The following is a 25,175-nucleotide window of genomic DNA, read 5'->3' as shown; positions in this document are numbered from 1 at the left end:
TGTTAGTTCACTACTTGTTCTTGGTTTGTGGTAATTGCACTGCTGTTCAAATCATTGTGGTATCAAAACACAGTATTTTATCAAGAAGCATTTGCAGTTGATTGCTGTGAAATTTTACACGCGGGTGCATGGCAATAGTTTAATCAATTTATTTTATGACCTAAAGGATGAAATTGAAGATTTGAGTTTCTCAATATAATTAGATTTGGTTTGGTTGTGCCATGTCAGCATACCTAGCATGACCCAGGTTAACTTAGAATGTGTGTGGGCTGTGTCGTTACGCCGCGAGAGTAAAAGATGATTTTTATTGAATCTTAATGACCTAGTCATATCTCATAATTTCTTTGGGACACTGTTGGGATAAATTTCCTGGTCAATGAGCCTGAAACTGTGCTTGGCTGATGGATTTCCTGAGTGCCTCTGATTGCAAAAGATAGGTGCAAAACTGAACTGCTTTCTTTTAAGGTACTTGCATACTCCTCAGTATTGTGGTTCTGACTAAAGGCACCTGAGATTTTTGAATCAGTGTCTTGAGCTTGTGCAGTTCCATTGTTGCACAATACTCTACAATGTGAGTTTAGTAAAAATAAAGTGTGATTCAGGTTTGCTATTTAAAATAATTGTGCATAGCCAACAGCTTGATGTCTTTAACGTGTTCACACAATGCTGTGAATGATGTGACTTTACAGCTTTATGGATACAAAAAATAATCGCCAGTCACTTGCTGTGAAATTCTGTGTTCAGCATTCTTTGTACAGAGATGCACGATATGTCTGTGTGAATTTCAAGGGTCTAGATTGAGTTTTGTTGAGCAAGTAGTTTATATTTAGTACTGCATGCATATCTTGTCAAATACATGTAATATTTTGTGAAACTGTGAAGGCATGTTAGCTGGAATTTTATTCAGTAGTGCGAATGTATCGGGGTGGGGGGGGGAAATAAAATGAGGCCACCAATTTTAATTCTACTTTCCAAAGTGTCACTGAAATTAAGCTGGGTGTGATCGTATCATTCAGTAACTAATCTGTGTTGGTCCATGATTTGGAGATGCCGGTGTTGGACTGGGGTATACAAAGGTAAAACTCTCAAAACACCAGGTTATAGTCCAACACATTTAATTGGAAGCACTAGCTTTCAGGAGCGCTGCCCCTTCATTAGGTAGTTGTGGATACCACCATCTGATGAAGGAGCAGCACTCCAATAACTAGTGTTTCCAATGAAACCTGTTGGACTTTACCCTGGGGTTGTGTGATTTTTTTTTTAACTTTTATATTGATCCAAACTCCTGTTTGGAACAGTGAGCTATGTGTGTCCAAGGAACTGTTTCTTTTACCCAACAAGGAATACTTTGTCTCATGTCCAAGATGTTATTGTCGTTTGATTGTATCCTTGACCAAATCTATAACCACTATATGGAAGCAACTTGTTCGGTAGAGCTCATATAAACACTCTCCTCATTCCTGAAAAAGGGCTCATGCCCGAAACATTGATTCTCCTGCTCCTTGGATGCTGCCTGACCTGCTGCGCTTTTCCAGCAACACATTTTCAGCTCATATAAACAAAGTCAGGTCTCGTCACTGACCACTGCCTTTAAGTACTTGTACAGGTTTCTGGTTGAATCCAAGTTCTCTCTGCCAACCTATGGAAATTATTGATAGAGTGAGTCAGATTACTTAAGCACCACCTGCTTGCAATCTTTTTCCACAAGGATGTTTGCTAATCAAACCCTAATGCTCCGATGGTTGTTCTAATTCGGATTTTAATTTATTTCTGTATGAGCTGATTTGTATTCTAGAACCGAATATCTACAAACTCAAGTACTTAGCCACAAAGACTGTAGTACTTGCTTCTTTGTACGTTTTGGTGTCATCTCATGGAGATGAAGGGGCACAGGCCATGTTTGTCAACCAATCTGGCAGAAGCTGATCAAACAGTTATTCGGTCACATGTCCAAGGCCAACCAAAAGTAGCTGCTCATTAATTGAGTGGCTGCCGGAAGAATGCTGGCCTAATGCATGAATTGAATTAAATTGCTTTATCAAGCAAAAATGTTTCCCTACTCGTGATCAAAGATTACCTTGCCTCACTGACTTTAATAGAGTTGGCTTCATTGCTTTGGCTTAAATCTAGCTACTGTATATGTGCAGGAGCACCTTATTTTGTGACTGTTCTTTTGGGATCCTGAACATTCCTTAAACAGATTTCCGTTGCTTTCTAACAACTTTGCAGCTCTTACCATTGTGTTTAGATATTCACAAAGCACTGAAATTTCAAAGTTTGCAGCTTTTGATTTTTAACCTGTTTGAGATCTTGCCAGCTGTGAAGTCTAACACCAACCATTCCCATCCAGAACCTCAACCCTCATCCTGCATATTGCCACTGAATTACTCCTTAGTGAAAACCAAAAATATTGAGGATGCTGTAATTCAGAAATAAAACAAGTTGCTGGAAAAGCTCAGTTCTGAGGAAGGGTCCCCACCTGAAACACTAACTTTGTTTCTGTTCACAGATGCTGCCAGACCTGCTGTGTTTTTCCAGCAATTTCTGTTTTTGTTTCCGAGTTAGTCCTTAGTCCTGTTTTTGAAGATGTTAACTAAACAAGAGAAAGAGATGGATAAGCCCAGTTTCATTTTTTTTCCATTCTTTGATTTAATGTTATGATCCCAGCTGATATTGGACAAGTTAGATACCAGACTGAAATCTGGCTTGATGGATCATATTTTTATTTAGTTTTATTGAGTTTTAACTCAATAACCTCTTGCTGAAACATGAGCAAATAATGCGTTTTTTTTTATTTGCAATAAAAGCAGTTTATTAATAAAAATAAAATAGAGTAAACCAAATTATCTAGATAATTTTTAAGGAATAAAGTTATAATCTATTATTTCCAAAATAATTTATGAATTGAAAGAAAACACAGCTGTGTATAGTACCCAAAGACACATCTCGTATAATACCCACACCAAAGTCCCACACCGAGTCCACGATATTCTTCTCTTCTCAGAACCACTGATCCGCCAGCTATCTTCATCCAGAGTCTTCAGAACTGCCCAGAATTCCACAGTACAACGTCAAAAAAACACTTTCTGTAAACTGAACTCTTTCCCTTAAGCTTAAGTTCCAGAAATCTCTAACAAATCTTGAGGCCCTATTATTTACCTTGGTCATAATAAAGCGGTCAAAAGTAAATAAAAATTCATTAGTCAGGTGCAAAACCCATTAATTCTAGAGCTGGCACCCAAAGACTGTGCTTTGAAAGAAATCACCATGGCTACAAAAATACCTAAATTAATTATTAACATCAAACACAAAACCCACATGTTACTAATTCAAACAATGATGAACTAAGATCCCAAGCTTAAAATAAATGATATTAATATACACACAAATCACATTTTAGACATCATCCACTGACCGTGCTTCATACCAGCTGGCTCCTCAATCCACATGTGCTGTACTTAGAAGAACTGGGCATGAATATTTTCTTTTAAAATCTGTCTCTTTAAGGCATGAAGTCCACTTTAAAGCTTTGACCTGCCATACCATGTGAGTAGATGTTTATTATTTTGCAATGTCAGCATTACAGAGGATTTATCTTTGGAGGTCTGGCCAAGAACATAATTGTGTTTACTTTTAAACTTCAAATAGATTTTAGATGACACCAAAATTGGTGGTTTAGTGACAATGAAGAAATTTGTCTAAGAATACAATGGGATCTTGATCAATTGGGCCAGTGGGCTGAGGAATGACAGGTGGAATTTAATGCGCATAAATGTGAGGTTTGCATTTTGTAAGACTAACCAGGGAAGGACTTGCAAAGTTAATGGTGGGGCTCTAGGGAGTGTTGTCAAACAGATCTAGGGATGCAATTACTTAATTCCTTAAGTGGTATCACAGGTAGCAGCAGTGGTGAAGATGATGTTTGATATGCTTACCTTCACTGGTCAGAGCATTGAGTGTAGAAGTTAGGACGTCATTTTACAACTGTACAAGACATTGGTAAGGCCACGATTGGAGTACTGCGTACGTTTCTGGTCGCACTGCTATAGAAAGAGTGCAAACAAAAACTTACAAGGATGTCACCAAGACTGCTAGGTTTGAGTTATAATGAGAGGATGGGACATTCCTACCTGGAGTGTAGGAGGCTGAGGTATAATCTTCCAGCGGCTTATAAAATCATCATCGTTGGCGGTCCCTCACAGATGAGGATGACTTTCTTCCACTCTGAGTGAGTCCATAGACAGCTGTATGGTCTGATGCAGCTTCCACAGACTCTGCCACACATGCAGCAACAGATGTTTGTGGGAAGGGGTTGGTGGGACATAGGTGTAGCAGTATGCTGTTACCCTGTTTTTGCCTGGCCTCTGCCTTCCTGGAATCTTCTCGTTCGCTTTGCACGGTATTGGGCAAGTGATTCCCAGGTGTCATTGGGAAAGTCGCCCTTCACCACAGAGGTCTTGAGGGTATCACTGAAGCATTTCGTAGTGCTTGCCATTTTGGGGCTGGGAGTAGAACACCTGCTTGGGGAGTCATGTTTTGGTCATGTGAACCGTGTGCCAAATCCATCGTAGCCGATCAAGGGGTAGTCAGTCTCTCGATGCTGGGTGTTGGTGTTGGTGTTGGTACCAGCTTTCTTCTGAGCAGGTTCTCAGGACCTTGTGCACGCAGCGTTGGTGGTACTGCTCCACGCCTTGGGGTGCCAGTGCAGACAGTCCATTTCTCAGAACCATGTAGGAGGTGAGAGCCACCACAATTCTGTGTACCATGAGCCTGATGTCGGACCTGATGTTGTTTCCTTGGGCAGGTACATGGATATGAAAGGTTTAGAGGGATATGGGATAAATGCAGGCAAATGGGCCTAGTTCTGTTTAAGAAATCTGGTCAGCATGAGCAAGTTGGTCTAAAGGGTCTGTTTCCATGCTTTATGTCCAGTGACCTGACACTGGGATTAAGATGTTAACTCTGTTTTCTCTCCTGATATGCTGCCAGACATAGATGTACAGCACAAAAACTGATCCTTCAGCCCAACTTATCTATGCTGACCAGATATCACAAATTAATCTAGACCCATTTGCCAGAACTTGGCCCATATCCCTCTAAACCCTTCGTATTCATGTACCCATCCAGATGCCTTTTCAATGTTGTAATTGTACCAGTCTCCTCCACTTCTGGCAGCTCATTCCATACACACACCATCCTCTGCATGAAAAAGTTGCCTCTTAGGTCCTATTTTTTAAATCTTTCACCCCCTCACCTTAAACCTATGCCCTCTAATTCTGGACTCACCAAACCCAGGGAAAAGACCTTGTTTATTTAACTTATCCATGCCCTTCATGATTTTATAAATCTCTGTAAGGTCACCCCTCAGCCTCCAACGCTCCAGGGGAAACAGCCCCAGCCTATTCAGCCTCTCCCTTTCCAACCCTGCCAATATCCTTGTAAATCTTTTCTGAACCCTTCTCAGTTTCACAACATCCTTCCGATAGGAAGGAGACCGGAATTACATGCAATATTCCAAAAGTGGCCGAACCAATGTCCTCTACAGCTGCAATATTGCCTCCCAACTCCAATATTCAATGCTCTGACCAATAAAGGAAACCATACTAAACGCCGCCTTCCCGATGCTACGAGGTAGTGAGGGCAGGAATAGGAGGATAGAACAGCTGAATGCATGGCTTAGGGGCTGGTGTATGGGAGAAGGATTCACATTTTAGGATCATTGGAATCTCTTTTTAGGGTAGAAGTGACCTGTACAAGAAGGACGCATTGCACCTAAATTGGAAAGGGACTAATATACTGGCAGGGAAATTTGCTAGAGCTGCTCAGGAAGATTTAAACTAGTAAGGCGGGGATGGGACCCAGTGAGATAGTGAGGAAAGAGATCCATCTGAGACTGCTACAGTTGAGAACCGAAGCAAGTCAAACAGTCAGGGCAGGTAGGGACAAGGTAGGACTAATAAACTAAACTGCATTTATTTCAATGCAAGGGGCCTAACAGGGAAGGCAGATGAACTCAAGGCATGGTTAAGAACATGGGACTGGGATATCATAGCAATTACAGAAACATGGCTCAGGGATGGGCAGCTTAATGTTCCAGGATACAAATGCTACTGGAAGGATAGAAAGGGAGGCGAGAGGAGGGGGAGTGGCATTTTTGATAAGGGATAGCATTACAGCTGTGCTGAGGGAGGATATTCCTGGAAATACATCCAGGGAAGTTATTTGGGTAGAACTGAGAAATAAGAAAGGGATGATCACCTTATTGGGATTGTATTATAGACCCCCTAATAATCAGAGGGAAATTGAGAAACGAACTTGTAAGGAGATCTCAGCTATCTGTAAGAATAATAGGGTGGTTATGGTAGGGGATTTTAACTTTCAGAACATAAACTGGGACTGTCATAGTGTTAAAGGTTTAGATGGAGAGGAATTTTTTAAGTGTGTACAAGAAAACTTTCTGATTCAGTATGTGGATGTACCTACTAGAGAAGGTGCAAAACTTGACCTACTCTTGGGAAATAAGGCAGGGCAGGTGACTGAGGTGTCAGTGGGGAAGCACTTTGGGGCCAGCGACCATAATTTTATTAGGTTTAAAATGGTAATGGAAAAGGGTAGACCAGATCTAAAAGTTGAAGTTCAAAAATGGAGAAAGGCCAATTTTGATGGTATTAGGCAAGAACTTTCAAAAGCTGATTGGGGGCAAATGTTCGCAGATAAAGATACAGCTGGAAAATGGGAAGCCTTCAGAAATGAGATAACAAGAATCCAGAGAAAGTATATTCCTGTCAGGGTGAATGGGAAGGCTGGTAGGTATAGGGGATGCTGGATGACTAAAGAAATTGAGGGTTTGGTTAAGAAAAAGAAGGAAGCATATGTCAGGTATAGACAGGATAGATCGAGTGAATCCTTAGAAGAATATAAAGGAAGTAGGCGTATACTTAAGAGGGAAAACAGGAGAGCAAAAAGGGCACATGAGAGGTAGCTTTGGCAAATAGAGTTAAGGAGAATCCAAAGGGTTTTTACAAATACATTAAGGACAAAAGGGTAACTAGGGAAAGAATAGGGCCCCTCAAAGATCAGCAAGGCGGCCTTTGTGTTGAGCCACAGAAAATGGGGGAGATAATAAACGAGTATATTGCGTCAGTTTTTACTGTGGAAAAGGATATGCAAGGTATAGACTGTACGGAAATAGATGGTGACATCTTGCAAAATGTCCACATTACAGAGGATGAAGTGCTGGATGTCTTGAAATGCGTAAAGGTGGATAAATCCCCAGGACCTGATCAAGTGTACACGAGATCTCTGTGGGAAGCTAGAGAAGTGATTGCTGGGCCCCTTGCTGAGATATTTGTATCATTGATAGTCACAGAAGAGGTGCCGGAAGACTGGAGGTTGGTAAACAAGGTGTTACTGTTTAAGAAGGGTGGTGAGGACAAGCTAGGGAACTATAGACCAGTGAGCCTGACCCCAGTGGTGGGCAAGTTGTTGGAGGGAATACTGAGGGACAGGATATACATGTATTTGGAAAGGCAAGGACTGATTATGGATAGTCAACATGGCTTTGGGAATGGGAAATCATGTCTCTCAAACTTGATTGAGTTTTTTGAAGAAGTAACAAAGAGGATTGATGAGGGTAGAGCGGTAGTTGTGATTTGTATGGACTTCCGTAAGGTGTTTGACAAGGTTCCCCATGGGAGACTGATTAGCAAGGTTAGATCTCACAGAATACAAGGAGAACTAGCCTCTGTCTTCTACCTTTGAGCTAGTTCTGTATCCAAATGGCTAGTTCTCCCTGTATTCCATGAGATCTAACCCTGCTAACCAGTCTACCGTGAGGAACCTTGTTGAATGCCTTACGGAAGTCCACATAGATCACATCCACTGCATTGCCCTCATCAATCCTCTTTATTACTTCTTCAAGAACCTCAAACAAGTTAGTGAGACATGATTTCCCGTACATAAAGCAGTGTTGACGATCCTTAATCAGGGATAGCCTTTTCAAATACATATATAATCTGTTCCTCAGGATTCCTTCCAACAACTTGCCCACCACTGATGTCAGGCTTACCAGCCTACAGTTCCCTGGTTTTTCTCCTTAGCACCTTTCTTAAATCGTGGCACCACGTTAGCCAACCTCCAGTCTTCCGGCACCTACCTGTGACTATCGATAATCCAATTTATCCACCTTTATGCATCTTAAGGCATCCAGCACCACCACCTCTGTAATATAGACATATTTCAAGATGTCTCCATCTATTTCTCCACATTCTATATCTTCCTTGTCCTTCTCCACAGTAAACACTGATGCAAAATACTCATTTAGTATCTCCTCCATCTCCTCCGGTTCCACACAAAGGCCACCTTGCTGATCTTTGAGGGGCCCTATTCTCTCCCTCGTTACCCTTTTGTCCTTAATATATTTGTAAAAACCCTTTGGATTCTCCTTAACCCTATTTGCCAAAGCTATCTCATTTTCCCTTTTTGCCCTCCTGATTTCCCTGTTAAGTGTACTCCTGCTGCCTTTATACTCTTCTTAGGATCCACTTGATTGCTGCTGCCTGTATCTGACATATGCTTCCTCCTTTTCCTTGACCAAAATCTCAGTTTTTCTACTCATCCTGCATTCCCTATACCTCCCAGCCTTGCCTTTCACCCTAACAGGAATACATTATCTCTGGACTCTCGTTATCTCATTCCTGAAGGCTTCCCATTTTCCAGCCGTCCCTTTGCCTGCGAACATCTATACCCAATTGGATTTTGAAAGCTCTTGCCTAATACCGTCAAACTTGGCCTTTCTCCAATTTAGAGCTTTAATTTTTAGATCCGGTCTATCTTTTTCCATCACCATTTAAAAACTAATAGAATTATGGTCACTGGCCCCAAAGTGCTCCCCCACTGACACCTCAGTCACTTGCCCTGCCTTATTTCCCAAGAGTCAGTCAAGTTTTGCACTTTCACTCATAGCTATATTCACATACTGAATCAAGAAATTTTCTTGTCTGCACAAATTCCTCTCCATCTAAACTTTAACACTATGATAGTCCTCGTCTATGTTTGAAAAGTTAAAATCCCCTTACATTGCCACCATGTTATTCTTAAAGATAACTGAGATGTCTTTACAAATTTGTCTCTCAATTTCCTGCTGACTATTGGGACGATTGTACAATCCCAGTAAAGTAATTATCCCTTTCTTATTTCTCAGTTCCACCCAAATAACTTCCCTGAATGTATTCCCAGGAATACTCTCCCTAACTGCAGGCGTAATGTTATCCCTTATCAGAAACAGCACTCCCTGTACTCCCTTGCCTCCCTTACTATCCTTTCTTTAGCATTTGTGTCCTGGAACATTAAGCTACCAGTCCTGTCCATCCCTGAGCCATGTCCCTGTAATTGCTATGATATCCCAGTCCCGTGTTCCTAAACATGCCCTGAGTTCATTTGCCTTCCCTGTTAGGCCCCTTGCATTGAAATAAATGCAGTTTAATTGACCTCACTTTCTGCTTTGTTTCTGCCTGTCCTGACTGTTTGACTTGCTTCTTTTCCCAACTGTACTAGTCTCAGACTGATCTCTTTCCTCACGATCTCCCTGAGTCCCACCCCCCCCCCACCGTATTAGTTTAAATCCTCCCGAGCAGCTCGAGCAAGTCTCCCTGCCAGTATATTCATCCCCTTCCAATTCAAGTGCGTTCTGTCCTTAAATAGGTCACTTTTACCACAGAAGAGATTTCAATGATCCAAAAGTATGAACCCTCCTTCCCTGCACCAGCTCTTCAGCCAAGCATTCATCTGCTCTATCCTCTCATTGCTCACTAGTTCATAGCACTGTGAGTAATCCAGATATTACTATGCCCAATGACCTCCTTTTTAAATTTCTGCCAACTTCCTGTATTCTCCCTTCAGAGTTTCCTCCTTTTTTCCTTCTGATGTCATTTGTTCCAAAGTGTACAATGACCTCCTGCTGGTCCCACTCCCCTTTTGAGAATATCCTGCAATCTCTTCGAGATCTGTTTGATCCTGGCACCAGGGAGGCAGCACACCATTCAGATTTCTCACTGTCGCTGTCTGTGCCTCTGACTAGACAGTACCCTATCACAATCGACTGCTTAGAACCTGATGTACCCCTCGGTAAGAAACTCGGCTGTTTGAGGTGCATTCCCCTGAGAGTCCATCACCACCACCCTCTTTTCCCCCCCCACCCCACGTTTTTGAAAACAGCAAACCAATTTGAGATGAGGATAGCCACAGGAGACTTCTGCACCACCTGCCTATCTCTCCAACCTTTCCTGGCAGTAATCCATCTAAATGACCTGTATCTGTAGTTTTTCTCCCTTCCTATAACTGCCAGCCTTCCCATCCCCTAGCTCCTGTAAATTCCTCATTGCCTCTAACTGCCACTTCAGCCGATCCATGCAATCTGACAGGATTCGCAACCAAAAACACTGCCTGCAGACATAATAATCAGTAACATGGGAATTCTCCCTAATCTTCCACATCCAACAGGAAGAGGACATCACTCTACTCAAGACCATCTTGGCACTTTAACAATCTACTGAAAATAGCACAGTCTTACCACTCTAAAAATCACTGGTCCAGGCTAACCTTGTACCTGAGTTTTATATTTTTAAATTTTAATCAAGAGACAGCATGAAAACATATAACAAAAACAAACCCACTCTACTCGTTATTAAATCAAAGACTGCATGCTGAAATTCTCCAGCAGTTTCTCTTGCTTCAGATTTCCATTATCCCCAGTTTTATTATTTCATCAATAGAGGTGTTTTTTTGTGTCCTTTCTGTTCTTGTGTGAGAGGATGCAAAGTTCCTCCTCATCCTTGTCCATTGACTGACCCCAGTGGGAAGTGCATGCATCTGACTGAGGGTCAGTGCCATGATTGACCTTGCACTCCTGGAAAGCATCAGAGCCAAGGAGAGCTGACTTTTTTTTCTCTGGGAATGTGATAAACAGACAGTGTAGTAACTGTATTAAATAATGAATAATGTAACAGATCTTCAGGATTCTGGTTTGGCCTCATGTTAATGTTGCACATACACCAGAAAAGGTCAATAAATGAATGGAATTAGCTGCATTGTTCATCTATCATCATTCCAACATGTGATTTAAACTCTGTCAACTTAACATTGGAGGGGTTTTTGTTAGCAATGGCTCCAGTTTGTATTTCCCTTGTTACATTCACAAGGTTAAAATAAAGCCATGAAGATGTCATCAATGAAACCAACACAATTGCTGGGCAACTTGATTTGGTGAATGAAGTGTAGGAGCTAGATAATTTACCCAAGGATTTGATTAACTTGGCTTATTTTTCAGAATTCTTTTTGTTCGTGTGTGATGTGCTGATTTTGCAGGTTTATCAGTATTCAAAGCTGCATAAGTATTGTCTAATCTTAGCTGCCTTGTGTAATCGTGCTCCATGATGGTCAGCAAACTCAGGATGAAGTGAGTTTTCTGAAGTACCCCTTGCAAGAAATAATAAATATCCAAGGATTAGCTTCTGGCAGTAGAAATGGCTGTTGTTCCCAAGTACATGGAATTGGTAGAAAAAGGTTGCCATGTGAAGGACACCTGAAAGACTGGTGGTGTTTACTGTGAATGTGGAAACCATTTTTTTTAGCTAAAGTGCTTACCTCAAAAGTAATCTGTTAATCAAACTCCTCTGCCCACAAGTGTAATGTAGTATAAGTTTAAATACAGGCAAGTTATTCCCTGCAACTGAGGGTTTATTTTTGCAGCCTTGTTGAGCTGTACCTGTTAGTACCAGATGCAAAATCTTCACCAGGGTTATAGAGCTGTACCACATGTCGTATTCATCCATGCTGACCAGATATCCTAAATTAATCTAGTCCCATTTTGCCAGCATTAGACCCAAAGCCCTCTTCAGTCCTTCCTACTATTCATAGAGCCATCCAGATGCCTTTTTAAATGTTCTAATTGTACCCATCTCCACCACTTTCTCTGGCAGTTCATTCTGCACATGCACCACCCTCTTTGTGGAAAAAGTTGCTCCTTTTTAAATCTTTCCCCTCTTGCCTTAAACCTGTGCCCTTTAGTTTTGGACCCCTTCCCCGGGGAAAAGTCTTGTCCATTCCCCCTATCCACACCCCTCATGATTTTATACATTTCTTTAAGGTCAACCCTCAGCCTCTGATATTCCAGGGAAAACAGCCCCAGCCTATTCAGCCTCTCCCTCCAGCTTAAACCCTCCAACCCTGGCAACATCCTTGTAAATCTTTTCTGAACCCTTTCAAGTTTCACAGCATCCTTCCGATGGGTCGGAGACCAGAATTGTGTGCAGTATTCCAAAAGTGCCCTACCAATATCCTGATCAGCTGTAACACGACCTCCCAACTCCCTTACTCAAGGCACTGACTGGACTGTTTTCCAGCAACATATCAGCATGAGCTAATACTGTCAGTTGTTGAGAAAATTTGATCTCAACTGCAGTGATCTGTGGTTGAATATGTGATTAACAGGATGGTGGATCCTGAATCAGTGGGAGCTTTCAAAAGGGAATTGGACAATACTTGAATGAGAAGAAATTCCAGGGACAATGGGAAAGACTGAGACGGTCTCGTTTGCAATTGGAAAATAACTCCGACTGAGTGGGCTGATTTTCTCAACTAATTGGGCTGTAGTTTCAACTTAAATAAAAAGACAAAAGCTGCTGGTTTTATTCTTGTGTAAATAGTTGAGAATTGGCACGACAAGTTGTCTGCTCTTCTGAACTTGAACTGACAAAGTCCACTGATTCACATTGTCCAACAGTGGAAGCAGGTCTGCGCTGGCCTGCACAGAAAGATAACTATGCATGCATCACCTCCGATCGCCAGGGATCTGTCAGCACCAGCAGTTGCTTAACAGTTATGAGAAACTAGGCTTACCAAAGCCAGTGCCAAGACACAAAGAAAAATAAGTAGCTGGGTGGTTCACATCCTTGTCAGAAATAGCATGAAGAAACTTGCTTTTGTGACATTTTAAAGTTTTCAATTGTTTTTCACTGCAACATTTTAGGTGGAATGGCTTGCAATAGAACTGCTATTTTCTGATGGTTATGTGGTGCACAGTTGTGCACTTCTCAACTGAAGAGATTTGTGCTGAGGATTTTGTTGGAGTTCTCTCCATCAAAAATCCAACTTCAACTGAATATTGACCTGATAATCTATTTCAGCTGGGTTTCTGTCAAATTTACAATGACCTGGAGTAAATTCCTGGTATGAAATTTATTTTGTTGCAGATCCCTCTTGTGTTGAAGCTTGTGCTGATTAAAATTGAATTAAATGCTGAAGAGGAGTCATACTGGACTCAATGTTAACCTGTTTCTCTCCCTGCCGATGCTGCCTGACCCACTGAGTTTCTCCAGCATTCGGTGTTTGTTAAGGTTAGATGAATTGGTGCACAGAGAGCCATGTGGAGCGTAAATGCTGATATGAATCAGTGGGCTGAAAGAAGGGCTTATGCCTGAAACGTCGATTCTCCTGCTCCTTTGATGCTGCCTGACCTGCTGCGCTTTTCCAGCAACACAATTTTTCAGCTTTGCTATCCTAACGACCTTGTCTGCACTTTTGCAAGGTTTAACACTGGCTTTTGCCCATGAATTGAATTCTCCTTCACAGGATTCTTTTGTAGAGAGAGATTCTGATCCCACTCAGTTGGTTATTGATATGGCAAGTCCTGAGGAACTGACAAGGAGAATAGACCATGATGGGATTTATGCACAGGTCTCCTGGCAGTAGTAAGGATGTGGGGAAGAAAAAAAAATCAGGAAAAAGAAAAGGCATGGGAAAAATAATAATGGGGGGGTGTTTCATATGCTTGTGGACTAGGAAAATCCGTTTGATAGCACATCTCAAGAAAAGGCATTTGGGTGGGTATATGAATAGGAAGGGTTTGGAGGGATATGGGCCAGGTGCTGGCAGGTGGCACTGGATTGGGTTGGGATATCTGGTTGGCATGGACGGGTTGGACCGAAGGGTCTGTTTCCATACTGTACATCTCGATGACTCCATGGCTCTTTTGCAGTAATAAGACTTCCTAATACTCGAATGTCTGATCATTATTTGGATACCAAGAAGGTAATGAACCAATAGTGTCACTTGATGCTGGACCTGCACATTCTGGGATCCTGAAATGACCTGTTCCCTCCGCTGCATCTTTGGAAACGTATGTTCACAAGATTGACCCTTGTAGTGAAGCAGACCAGAAGCATTTTCAAGGAATAGGAATGGACCAAATGCTGCTGGTCTGAGTGTGTTCAGAGGGACTCTCACATTTTGGGTTACACTTGCAGTATTACAGGGCGAGCCTCATATCCGTTGAATAATTTTCTACAGTTTCAGTTACCCTTGGTTTATTGCAGCTAGAACATATTCAGCACAGTGGTTCAGTGGTTAGCACTGCTGCCTCACAGCACCAGGCACCTGAGTTCAATTCCAGCCTCTGGTGACTGTGTGGAGTTTGCACATTCTCCCCGTGTCTGTGTGGGTTTCCTCCAGGTGCTCCAGTCTTCTCCCACAGTCCAAAGAGGTGAAGGTTAGGTGAACTGGTCATGGGAAATTGCCTGTGGTGTTAAGGGATGTATAGGTTAGATATATTAGTAAGAGGTGAATATAGGGTCGTGGAATGGGTCTGGATGGGTTACTCTTCAGAGGGTCAGCGTGGATTTGTTGGACTGAAGGTTTCCATAGTGTAGGGATTCTATGATTTTTTTTTAAAAACATGCATATTATAGGGAACGTTCCAGAACCAGAGACCAGGAGGCTGCTGGGAAGGTACATTTCCCACTTAATTGAATGGGTTCAGTCCTATCTGCGGTTTTGGGCTTCCGCAGTCCCTCCTGGAACGTATCTCCCGTGGGTGTGGGGGTGGAACTACTGTATAATGTAAGCTCTTTGAGACAGCTAGACTGTAGTGAGATGTAATTAAGTAAGCCAACTCGCTTTTATAGCATGTACTCAATCTTCTCATCAGAGTTCAGGCTTTAGAAAATGAAGTCCTTCTCTCAGCCAGTGCTTGACTCCAGATAACATCTTTATGACAATCTCAAGTCAGATTTGCTGAAGATCTGGTCTGCTGCAGCTCACTAAGACAAACCATTCAGACAGAAAACTTGATCTCGATCACATTGTGTTTGTGCTTGTTTGAGTTTTAAGTCCATTGAGTTGTGCAGTGGTGGGTGAGTTCTCCATGCCATGTCCTTTTAAACAGTTCAGATGGGAAACCTGTTCTTGGGCGACAAGAATTTTAGGGTGCAGATTTAGAAGCAAGTTCTTTTTTTTTATTTTCTACTGATTTACGAGGTTCACAATGTTGCTTTAACTGAACCTGACCCCTGTTATTTTTTGCTAGCCTTGTATGAGTTGGCCTCTTGTTCCAGGTTTCTCAGACTGCTGACTCTTTAGTTAGTCGGGTTTCCCTCTCTCACCTTGTCATGTTCCTGCTTGCTCAACATTCCCCATACTTTCCCTAAAAACACCCACCATCCTCACTTCCCCTTTTTCTCTTGCTGCTTGTTTAAAGCTGTTTTTTAACCTCTTCCAGGAGACTTGGGAAAGGAAGAGCAGTAGTGTTTAGTGATGACACTCTGGCTGTTGTTTTAAGCAGGCTTGACGGCCTTTTCCTGCCCATTTGATGTTGCATGTGCATGACCTGTTTGGCACTTCATACGTATGTGCTTCCACAAGGTTGCGTTTTCAGTGTTCTTAAATGTACTGCAGTTTGATCAGACTCAAAAATTGTAGTGATGGAAAAACACAGCCAGTCAGGCAGCATCCAAATAGCAGGAGAGTCGATGTTTCAAGCGTGAGCTCTTTATCAGGAATTGGGGGGTGGGTGGGCGTCCCATGGGGGCTGAGAGATAAATGGGAGGGGTGTGGGGCTGGGGTGAAGGTAGCTGGGAATGCGATAGCGAGATGAAGATAGGGAATGGTGGTGATAAGTTGGAGCAGATAGGTAGGAAAGGAGGTGGACAGGTAGGACAGTTCAAGAGGGTGGTGCTGAGTTGGATCGGGGATAAGGTAGGGGCAGGGGAAATAAAAAAAAACTGGTGAAATCGACTGATCCCATGTGGTTGGAGGGTTCCAAGGCGGAAGATGAAGCGTTCTTCCTCCAGGCATTGGGTGGCTACAGTTTGGCAGTGTCACTTGCAACATTGACACTGGACCTGTACATTCTGGGATCCTGAAAAGACTTGCTTGCGGAATGTCCCAGAGAACATCTCTGGGACACATGCACTAAACAACCCCACTGCTCTGTGGCCGAACACTTCAACTCCTCCTTCCACTCCAAGGGCATGCAAGTCCTTGGCTTCCTCCGACCACAATTCTAGCTTCCCGACACTGAGAGGAAGAAGGTCTCATCTGCCACCTTTTGGACCCTCCAACCACACTGGGTCAATGCCCATTTCATCAGTTTCCTTATTTCCCCTGCCCCTACCTTATCCCAGACCCAACCTTCTAACTTGGCACTGGCCTCTTGAACTGTCCTATCTGTCCGTCTCCCTTCCCACCTATTGGCTCCGCCCTCTCCTCCGACCTACCACCATCACTCCCACCTTCATCTACCGATCGCATTCTTGGTTACTTTCGCCTCAGCCCCACACCCTTTCATTTATCTTTCAGCCCCTTGCCTGTGCCCCCTCCCCTCCCCATGAAGAGCTCATGCTCAAAATGTCGACTCTCCTGCTCCTCAGATGCTGCCTTTTCCAATACCACACTTACTGACTCTGACCTCCAACATTTGCAGTCCTCACTTTCCCCTTGCAGTTTGATCAGGGCAAATCCACAGAATTTTAATGCTTTGAGGAAATGAGTCAGACAGTATAAATATAGTTTAACCTTTTTAGGTCTTCATTTTCCACCTACTGACACTGCTGCCTGTATCATGTTGGGTTTGACCCAAGAGACACTTTTTGCTATGTTGTCCGTAACCCTCCACCCCAGTGCTCATAGACCACATGGTATGTGTGCTCCATCCCTGGTTTTTACTCAACAAATCACTTTTACTCTTGACCTTTTTGGAGTCTGCTTCCTAAGGTAGAGATTGCACAATGGTCAATTCAAACATGAAGAAGAGATTGATCTCAGTAATGAGACTACTGAAGAATTTCAACTTAATTAGCAGTTGATTTTTTTTTTGTCAGTTTGTTCCGTGCATGCATGAGAATGAGAAGCTGGTTCTGTATGCTTCTGTCATGGAAAAAAAATTCCAATTTAAACATAAAGCTGCCAAGTACAGGAAGTGCCTAATCATCATCTGCTCATACAACCCACATTTCCCTGGATCTTTAATGCCATTGGGTCTTGAGGTCAGCAGGTTTACATTTGTCAGTGTCATTAACAGTGAGAGAATAGTTTGTCATGGACAGTAGTCATACTGAGGTATCTCCAGATTCAAACTACACTGCTCCTTTTGGGAGCTGAAAGCCTTTATAATGACAAATTCAGTAAAGCAGACTGTATTAGGCAAACACTGCTGCTAGTTGAGTCATTTCTGCATCTCCCTGATACCTATGTACTTGTGCAGTTCAACACAGTCAAAAGTTCTTCTCTTCCCTTTCCCCTACAGCTGGCTTTTCTATTCCTGTTTGAATAAAGAATTATCAATGAAAGACATAATTTTGAATTGTAGATGAAAGAAACTGGTATTTTAAAAATTAGTTTATATTGTGTGGGCTGCATCAATTAGAAAAGCAAATATTCAGTATTGATTTATTTACGATAAAGAAGAGACCCATTATTCCATTATTATAGGATTGTAGACAGATGGGAAGAATTGCTGGAATATCCTGTTCTCATACCCCCAATACCTACCCGAACTTTGCACATCATTCATCTCTAACAAAGCGCTTAACAAAAGCAAAAAAAAACCTGGACGTTGTTCAGTAGTGAGAGAGTGATCTAAGTTTAACTGTTTCACTGGAGCATTACTGTCACTGAATGCCCAATGTCAAAACCTTGCGTTTACCATTAGCCAGAAACTCTATTGAATATGCCACATAAATATTGTGGATATAGGACAATGTCAGAGTCTGGAATTCTATGCCTGAATTACCAAAGCCTGTCCCAATGTATGAAGCAAAAACTTAGAAATATAATTGTGAATAACCTTTACTCGTTTGGATATTATAGCTCCAAAAACATTCAAGAAGCTAAACACTGTCCACTATACATCTACCTGCTTAATCTGTACCCATCCAGCAAATTATTTATTTATTCATTCCCATTGTCTCAATGGCAGCAGTGCATGCAAGATATACTGCAACAATTTCTGACAGCACCCTCTACCACCTGGAAGAGAAAAGGCAGCAGGGACATGAGAATGGAACAGTAACTTATTGTCACTTGTATTTTTACAAAAAAATGCAGTGAAAAGAGTCTAAGTTGCCATGAGGCGATCACCACCTGTAAATTCTCCTCAAACCACATACCATCCTCACCTGGAATTTGTGTGGCAGTTCCTTCACTCTTGTACAATGTCGGGGAGTATGCAGACTGGTTCAGGAAGGCAGCCCGCCACACTTAAAGAACATTTAGGAATCAACAATGTTCATTTCCGAAGAATGAAAGCAGACAGGCCTCAAGCAGAGAACCATGGTAATAGAAGGTTGTAGAGAAAACCAGCTGCAACTCCAGGTTAGGTGGAAGGAATGGCCAGGCTAAATTGGAACATGAAAGGATTTTCATTTATACTGTATGAACAATGATCGGATTTGTGGCTTTGTTTTAGTTGAGTTACAGTTTGTGAAAGCCAAACCCATTGAGCTGCCTGCAAGTATGTCCAGACAGAGTACAGGCATTTTACCTTTTATCTAAAAAAGCAATTGCAGGATTAGTTTTCTCAACAAAACTGTACTAGTTTCCTGCAGTACTTCAGTGAAGTAGCATGGTAACTTGGCACCCTTTTTACGTAGTTAAGTTGCCGATTTTTTTTGAGCGAGTTTGAAACCTTATTCAATTTTGATCAATCAGCTCACCTACTCATTAGTGCTTTACCCTTCAATCTGTATCTCGTAAATGTATTCAATCATCTGACTCTTGAATCCATTGTTCTTGTCTGTCCACGTTGGTCTTCCCTAGTAACTTGTCTTTCACTTGGATGGTAAGAGTTTGTCCTGATTTTTCCTTGGCATAATTAAATGCTAATGTATTGCTTGGTGAGTTGGAAGTATTTTTTACTATGGGACTTTGATGTCCTCCATGCGGAGGAGCCTCGACTATCCGAAGGACACGGGCGGGGAGTATTTCATTTGGTTAATCGAATTCCCGGTAATCAAATGTCGGATAACATAGTTTAGCCAAGCACCAGGACTTTGCAGTCTTGCCGGATAATCTGATATTCAGATAATCGAATGTCAGATAATTGAGCTTCCTCTGTGTATGGTGGTGTTTTCGGTACAAAATAGTAATTTGTTTTTTTTTTCTGTTTTCGTTGCAGAATGACAGTGTTCGCCATCTGGCTAAAGTATCAAAGGCAACTCTTTTATATATCTATTGAAACATACAAGGTGTATATTTGGAATTAGAGCTTCATCCCACCACATCATCCCTATTCTGGGTGTTCTACATTAAATAATTTAAATGCAGCAAAAGCATTAAGCATGCGGGCACCATGGAATTATAAAAAGAGACTTCAGATCCCGTTTTATTGCAGAGCTGCTACTCATTTACATATTTGTTGAAGTTACTTGTGTTTTAATCTTGAATGAGCAGCTCCCAGTGTAAAGGAAATGACTGGGGCCTTTCTGTTCCTCCCAGTGAGCCAGAGTGTTAATAGACTATGACAAGCTATCGACCTGTTCAAAATGCAAAGGTGGAGGTTGGTGGAATGGTCCTAGGTGGAGTGGACTTTCTTGAAGGTACGAACACATGTGATTACTATGCATCTCCCTTCAGGGCCCAGAATGGGAACATTTGCTCGCTGGGTGAAAATGTACCCCGTGCAAATTCAACCCCTGCCATGCCAAAAATGGGAGTCCGAGCTCGAATTGCTGACTGGCCCCCAAAACGAGATGTAACAAAAGATGTCGTGAGGGACTTGGGTGGATCAATGGTGGACACTGAATTTACAAGTTTTCATAGTGGGCAATATTGCCTGAACTATGAAAATGCTTCCCATCCCCCTCAGGCCCGACGCCTGCACCATATACCTCGAGGGAAGTCAAAAGAAGCAGAGTTCCAAGGTTACTGGCCCAGGTCCCCAGCCAAAATGTTTGTTCCATTGAGAGTTCGAAGTAACAGTGAGGTTACTCTCAATGAGCACGATGCAGAAGGGGCCCTAGAGCTTAAAGGAAATGGAATGCTACCCTTGAGGGAATATGGTAGCACTTCATCTATAGATGTTAGTGGAGTGTCGTCTGAAAGCTTTTTTGATATGTTGAAAGAGTTCAAAAATGAGAAGATTGATCAACGGAGTTCAGTACCAGAGAACCTCAAGAAGCTCCTTCGGGCTGATGTAAGCATGGCCTCCAATCTGAACCTGGCAGGTAACAGCAAGACTGATGACAGTCAAAGTGAATCATCTCAGAGAGACGAACCCAAGAGCACAGGCAAGGATCGAGAGAAATTACGTAAAAAGCAGTCTCGGAATGAAAGTGGTGAATCGATCTTGAAGAAACTGCGCAGCAACAAAAGTGAGCATGAATCTGGGAGATCCAGCTCGGACAATGAAGACAATAAATCCCAGGATAGCAATAAACCATGGGTTTGTCAAAAGAGCTTTGCCCATTTTGATGTGCAGAGTATACTATTTGATCTCAATGAAGTGGTGAGCAACAGGAACTATGTACCATACCGGAGAAACACCACAACTGGTGCCTCAGCTGCATCAGCTGCTTCACTTGCTGTGTCTCGGTCTCATGCTCTGGGAGGACAGGATTCCGGCTTCACTAGCACTGAGGAGGTGAATGGCAAAGAGAATCTGGAGCCAGATCTTGGTGACAGCAATTGCAACGATCTGCTCCTAAACTGCCCTCATTTCCGCAATGAAACGGGTGGGACCTGTGAGCATAATATCAGCTTATCAAAGGCAAGTATGAATGCAGGCCTGGGTCTCGGTTGTGATGGTGGATTTCCAAAGGTGGTTTGGAACCCATACTGCACAAATGCAAGTGTTTCTGAACTAGAGGTCCCAAAAGAGAGGCACCTCCACCAGGAGAGACTGAAACAGTTCAGCATCGAGCATGTGGATCGGGGAGCCAAATATTATCAGGATTACTTCCATGGGAAAGGTACAGTAACTAATCAAAATGGTCCTTAATTCTTACAGATCTTAAACCTTGCCAGATATCTTGTTGGAGTGTCATGCATTCAGAGGCATCCTCCATTTTCTCATATCAAATTGTCATTGAAATTGAATCTACAATCCTCTAATAATGCTTACCACTTATTGATGGTAAGTCTACCATTCAATCTTCTCTCGGTTCCACAAAAATGAATAATTAGGGATCCAGTTGAGATCAGATTTGTAACCATCTATATGCTCCCTATTGTCCAGATCTTGGCAGCGATCAAAGGACACTATTTATTCTTTTTGAGGACTGTGGTAATACTTGATCCATCTGCATTCATGGAATGTCATCTGAAGGTTTCTTTTAATATGATGAGTACTGGTCACTTAACCTGAACCAGTTATATGACTTTGTTTTTATTCCTTTCAGAGGCTTGCTTAGCTGCTAAGTGCGCTCAGTATTTTTCCTCTCTCTCAGTCTCCATCAATTCTGGGATCAGTATTCTAAATGCAGTTTTTAAGCAGTATCCCTACCTCCTCAAGCTCCAATTAATCAAACTTTTATAGCCCAAATAAATCCTGTCTCATGTAGAGTCCCACACACCGCTTGCACCAATTCTATTACATCCTTTTATTTTGCCAACCTCAAACAATAAAAGTCAATAGCACAACAGAAGGCCATTTGCCCTGCCATGTCTGTGTAAATCAGAAACAAGCAAGCAAACCTAATCTCGTTTTTCCCCACCTGCTCTATAGCTTAAAGCATGTCAAGTGCTTTTTTAAATATCATGAGGACTTCAGCCTCTGCCATGGGATCAGTCACACATGAACTTGAAACAGCTTGTTTAATTTGAAATATTGATCACAGAAACATTCAACGACATGATTGTAACCCAGAGGCCGCCTTATTTAGGATTCTGAAAATGTTGAGGCTCTCTTGACACCCAATAGACCTGATAATGTTCTAATTTAGTTTTAAAATCTTGTAAACAAATGTTGGGGGTCATACTAGCCATCTACATTTGCTTTTCTGTTGTTGCAGGTTCTTCAATGCAGAAGTTTAGTAGTTTTTCTTTTAAATTGACTTGCTCCTCATGCTTTTTTATAGTTTCCTCATATCTTTCCCCTTTCTGTATTGGGAGGAAAACCTGGAAAGGATTAACAGAATTACCATGTCATAAAGTAAAACGTGCCCCCATTCCCTAGTTTTAAGGTTTGCAGCAAGCAACAATGTAATTTAGTGTTCTGCTAATGACCAATATCTCAACAGATACTGGTTGTTCTGCGTCGTAAATGATCCAAGCTCCCAACCTTTCCCGACTTTGTGCCCTCGTGTTGGCTATAAATGTTTGTCTTTTCTATATTGATTGCAATGTCTGAATATTCTTGCTGTAGTAAATACAGCTGTACACAGTGGTTCAGGTTAGTGTAAATTACTGCATCCTACCATTTGTTTGTTCCTTCCCAGTGATGAACCATGATTCCAGTCCATTGCTGCTATCCTACAGTGGATTTCATTTGAGCTCACTGGCAGTGACCTTTTCTCCTGCAACCTCTGGTCATGTTATTGCTGTTTTATTCCCACTATCCTTTTCCTGACTTCTGCTTCACCTTGGTCCACATTAAATTACATCAATTCTCTTTAAACTATAATGGTGAAACAAGATTTAAACCTTTGTAAATTGCTATTTTGTAGCACGAGTTGCTTAAGTTATGTGAGCAACAATATTTTAGGTACCTTTTCTAATCAATGCATTATTTTAACCACGGCCAATTCACCCTAACCTGCACATATTTGGACTATGGGAGGAAACCAGAGCACCCAGAGGAAGTCCACGTAGACATGGTGAGAATGTGCAAACTCCACATAGACAGCCATCCAAGGTTGAAATCAAACCGGGTTCCTGGAGCTTTGAGGCAGCAGTGCGAACCACTGGTTAATAGTAGCAATGTACTATACCTACGAGATGCACTGCAGAAATTCACCTCAGCAGTAAACCCACTTATTTATGATTCCAAACCCACAACTACTTCCATCTAGAAAGACAAGGGCAGCATATACATGGAACACCAGCCCCTGCAAATTCCTTTCCAAATCACTCACCATCTTGATTTGGAAATATACTGCTGCTCCTTCATTGCAGGGTCAGAATTCTAGAATTCCCTTCCCAATGGCGTTGTGGGTCAACCCGCAGCATGTGGGCAGCAGTGGTTCAAGAAACAGCTCATAACCACCTCGTCAAAGGCAACTAGGAATGGGCAATTAATTCTAGCCCAGCCTGCATCCCACAACATGAATAACTTGTTTACGAAAAGTGAATATTCTGCAATGTCCAGACTCGTCCATGAAGAATGGCCACCTCAGCAGGTGGCAGTGTACTAGCATAGGGACCAGCTGGCTTTGTACTTTGAAGTAGGGTTCTTACTCTGAAAAGGTGAGGAAAGAGTAACTTTGAAGACGTTTAGGATTCTTGTAACTTGAATATTTGAAGTCATTTGAGTTTTTAAAACTTGGAATATACATTTTGGTAAAGTTGTTAGTAGCCTGTGATTTCCAAAACTAGATAAGTTGAAAATATTTTACTGCCATCTCAACCAAAGAGAAATTTTTAAAAGAAGCAACATCAAAAAATAGTCCAGTTTCTTCCTTTCCGTCTTCCCGGCATCTATACAGCAATAAACTATTTGGACTCCCGCTCCCTCATCACAATGGAAATGTTTTAAAATTGTCTTGCCCAGTCATTTAGTTCACTGCTCTGAACTTTTCGCTCTTAGAACACTGGAATTATTTTGGAGTGGATGAAAAGCTGGGCCCAGTGGCAGTGAGCATCAAGAGGGAAAAACTGGAGGACAGCAAAGAACATGGACTCCAGTACGTCTACCGAATAATCTTCAGGACAAGTGAGGTGAGTATTTGATCACATCCTAACATTTGACTGAGTATTTGGCATTAAGAAGCCTTGGCAAACCTGGAGTCAATAGAAATAGGGGAGAACTCTCTGCTGGTTGGAGTCATATCAAAGGAATATGTGATTGGATTGTTCTTCAGTCTCTGCACATTGCTGCAGGAGTTCCTCAGTATCATGTTTTAGGCCCAACCATCTTTAGCTATCACATTTAATGAGCTTCTCTCATCATTAGATCATTGTAGGTGGGTTTGCTAATGATTATACAAATGTTCAGCAGCATTTGTAACTCAAATACTGAAGCAGCATGTGCCCACATACAGCAAGATTTGACCAACATCCAGGCTTGGGCTGATAAGTTACATAACATTTGTTGCCTGGCACTTGTGTGGCAATGACTATCTTCTGTTATGTCACCCCACACACCCCACAAACTAATTCACCAGCCCCTCCTTAACAAAGGGGTGATGACATGGCTTGGGAGATGTTGTCAAAAAAACCTTCATCAGGTGCAACATTTCACCTTGTAACTGGAACATTCAGCAGCTGTATTTGTACCAGTGATGGAAGGAGTGCATGTTCAGAGTGGGGAACCAATCAAGAGGATCACTTTTTGTGCTGGACAGTGCTACATTTTGACTGTATTGTTGTTGTAGACAGCAGACAGATTCAGTAGTGATGTGTACGTGATGTAAAGCAAAAGTGTCCATCAGTGAAACGTTTTCAGCTTGACATGGTGTTGTCAAAAGATCAGAACAAGCCATTCACGCCAAAGCCTATTGCATAGCCCGATATAAATTGTTGCTGACAGATATGGGAGAGTTCAGGTTGAGTCCTTCCAGCTGATCAGTCACACTGCTTCATAAGTAGCTATGTTGCCTCTGTCAGTATTATTGTTTTTATTCAAGTCATCAGGTTGTCTGTGATAGCAGGCTTTTCCTTCGAGTCAGCACTTTAAAGCGAAGTGTTTATGAACACTTCTTTTAAAGAATTGGCACTTTTTAAAAACTTGGCTGAACTGCATGAAAATA

General features: G+C 42.0%; 1 protein-coding gene across 7 annotated transcripts in view; it reads left to right on the top strand.

Moving 5' to 3' along the window:
* sipa1l3 (signal-induced proliferation-associated 1 like 3) overlaps window positions 1-25,175 on the top strand; it is a 240,609-nt gene that overhangs the window by 121,042 nt on the left and 94,392 nt on the right. For all 7 annotated transcript variants that reach the window (XM_072549485.1, XM_072549487.1, XM_072549489.1 and 4 more), the window contains 2 exons: window positions 19,448-21,239; window positions 24,014-24,144. In XM_072549485.1, coding sequence (XP_072405586.1) covers window positions 19,790-21,239; window positions 24,014-24,144 — 1,581 coding nt within the window. In that variant the 5' untranslated portion in view covers window positions 19,448-19,789. The remainder of the gene's footprint in view (window positions 1-19,447; window positions 21,240-24,013; window positions 24,145-25,175) is intronic.

The sequence above is a fragment of the Chiloscyllium punctatum genome, chromosome 29, assembly GCF_047496795.1.
Source record: "Chiloscyllium punctatum isolate Juve2018m chromosome 29, sChiPun1.3, whole genome shotgun sequence".
NCBI classification, from domain to species: Eukaryota; Metazoa; Chordata; class Chondrichthyes; order Orectolobiformes; family Hemiscylliidae; genus Chiloscyllium; species Chiloscyllium punctatum.
This window is presented reverse-complemented; position numbering and strand designations above follow the sequence as displayed.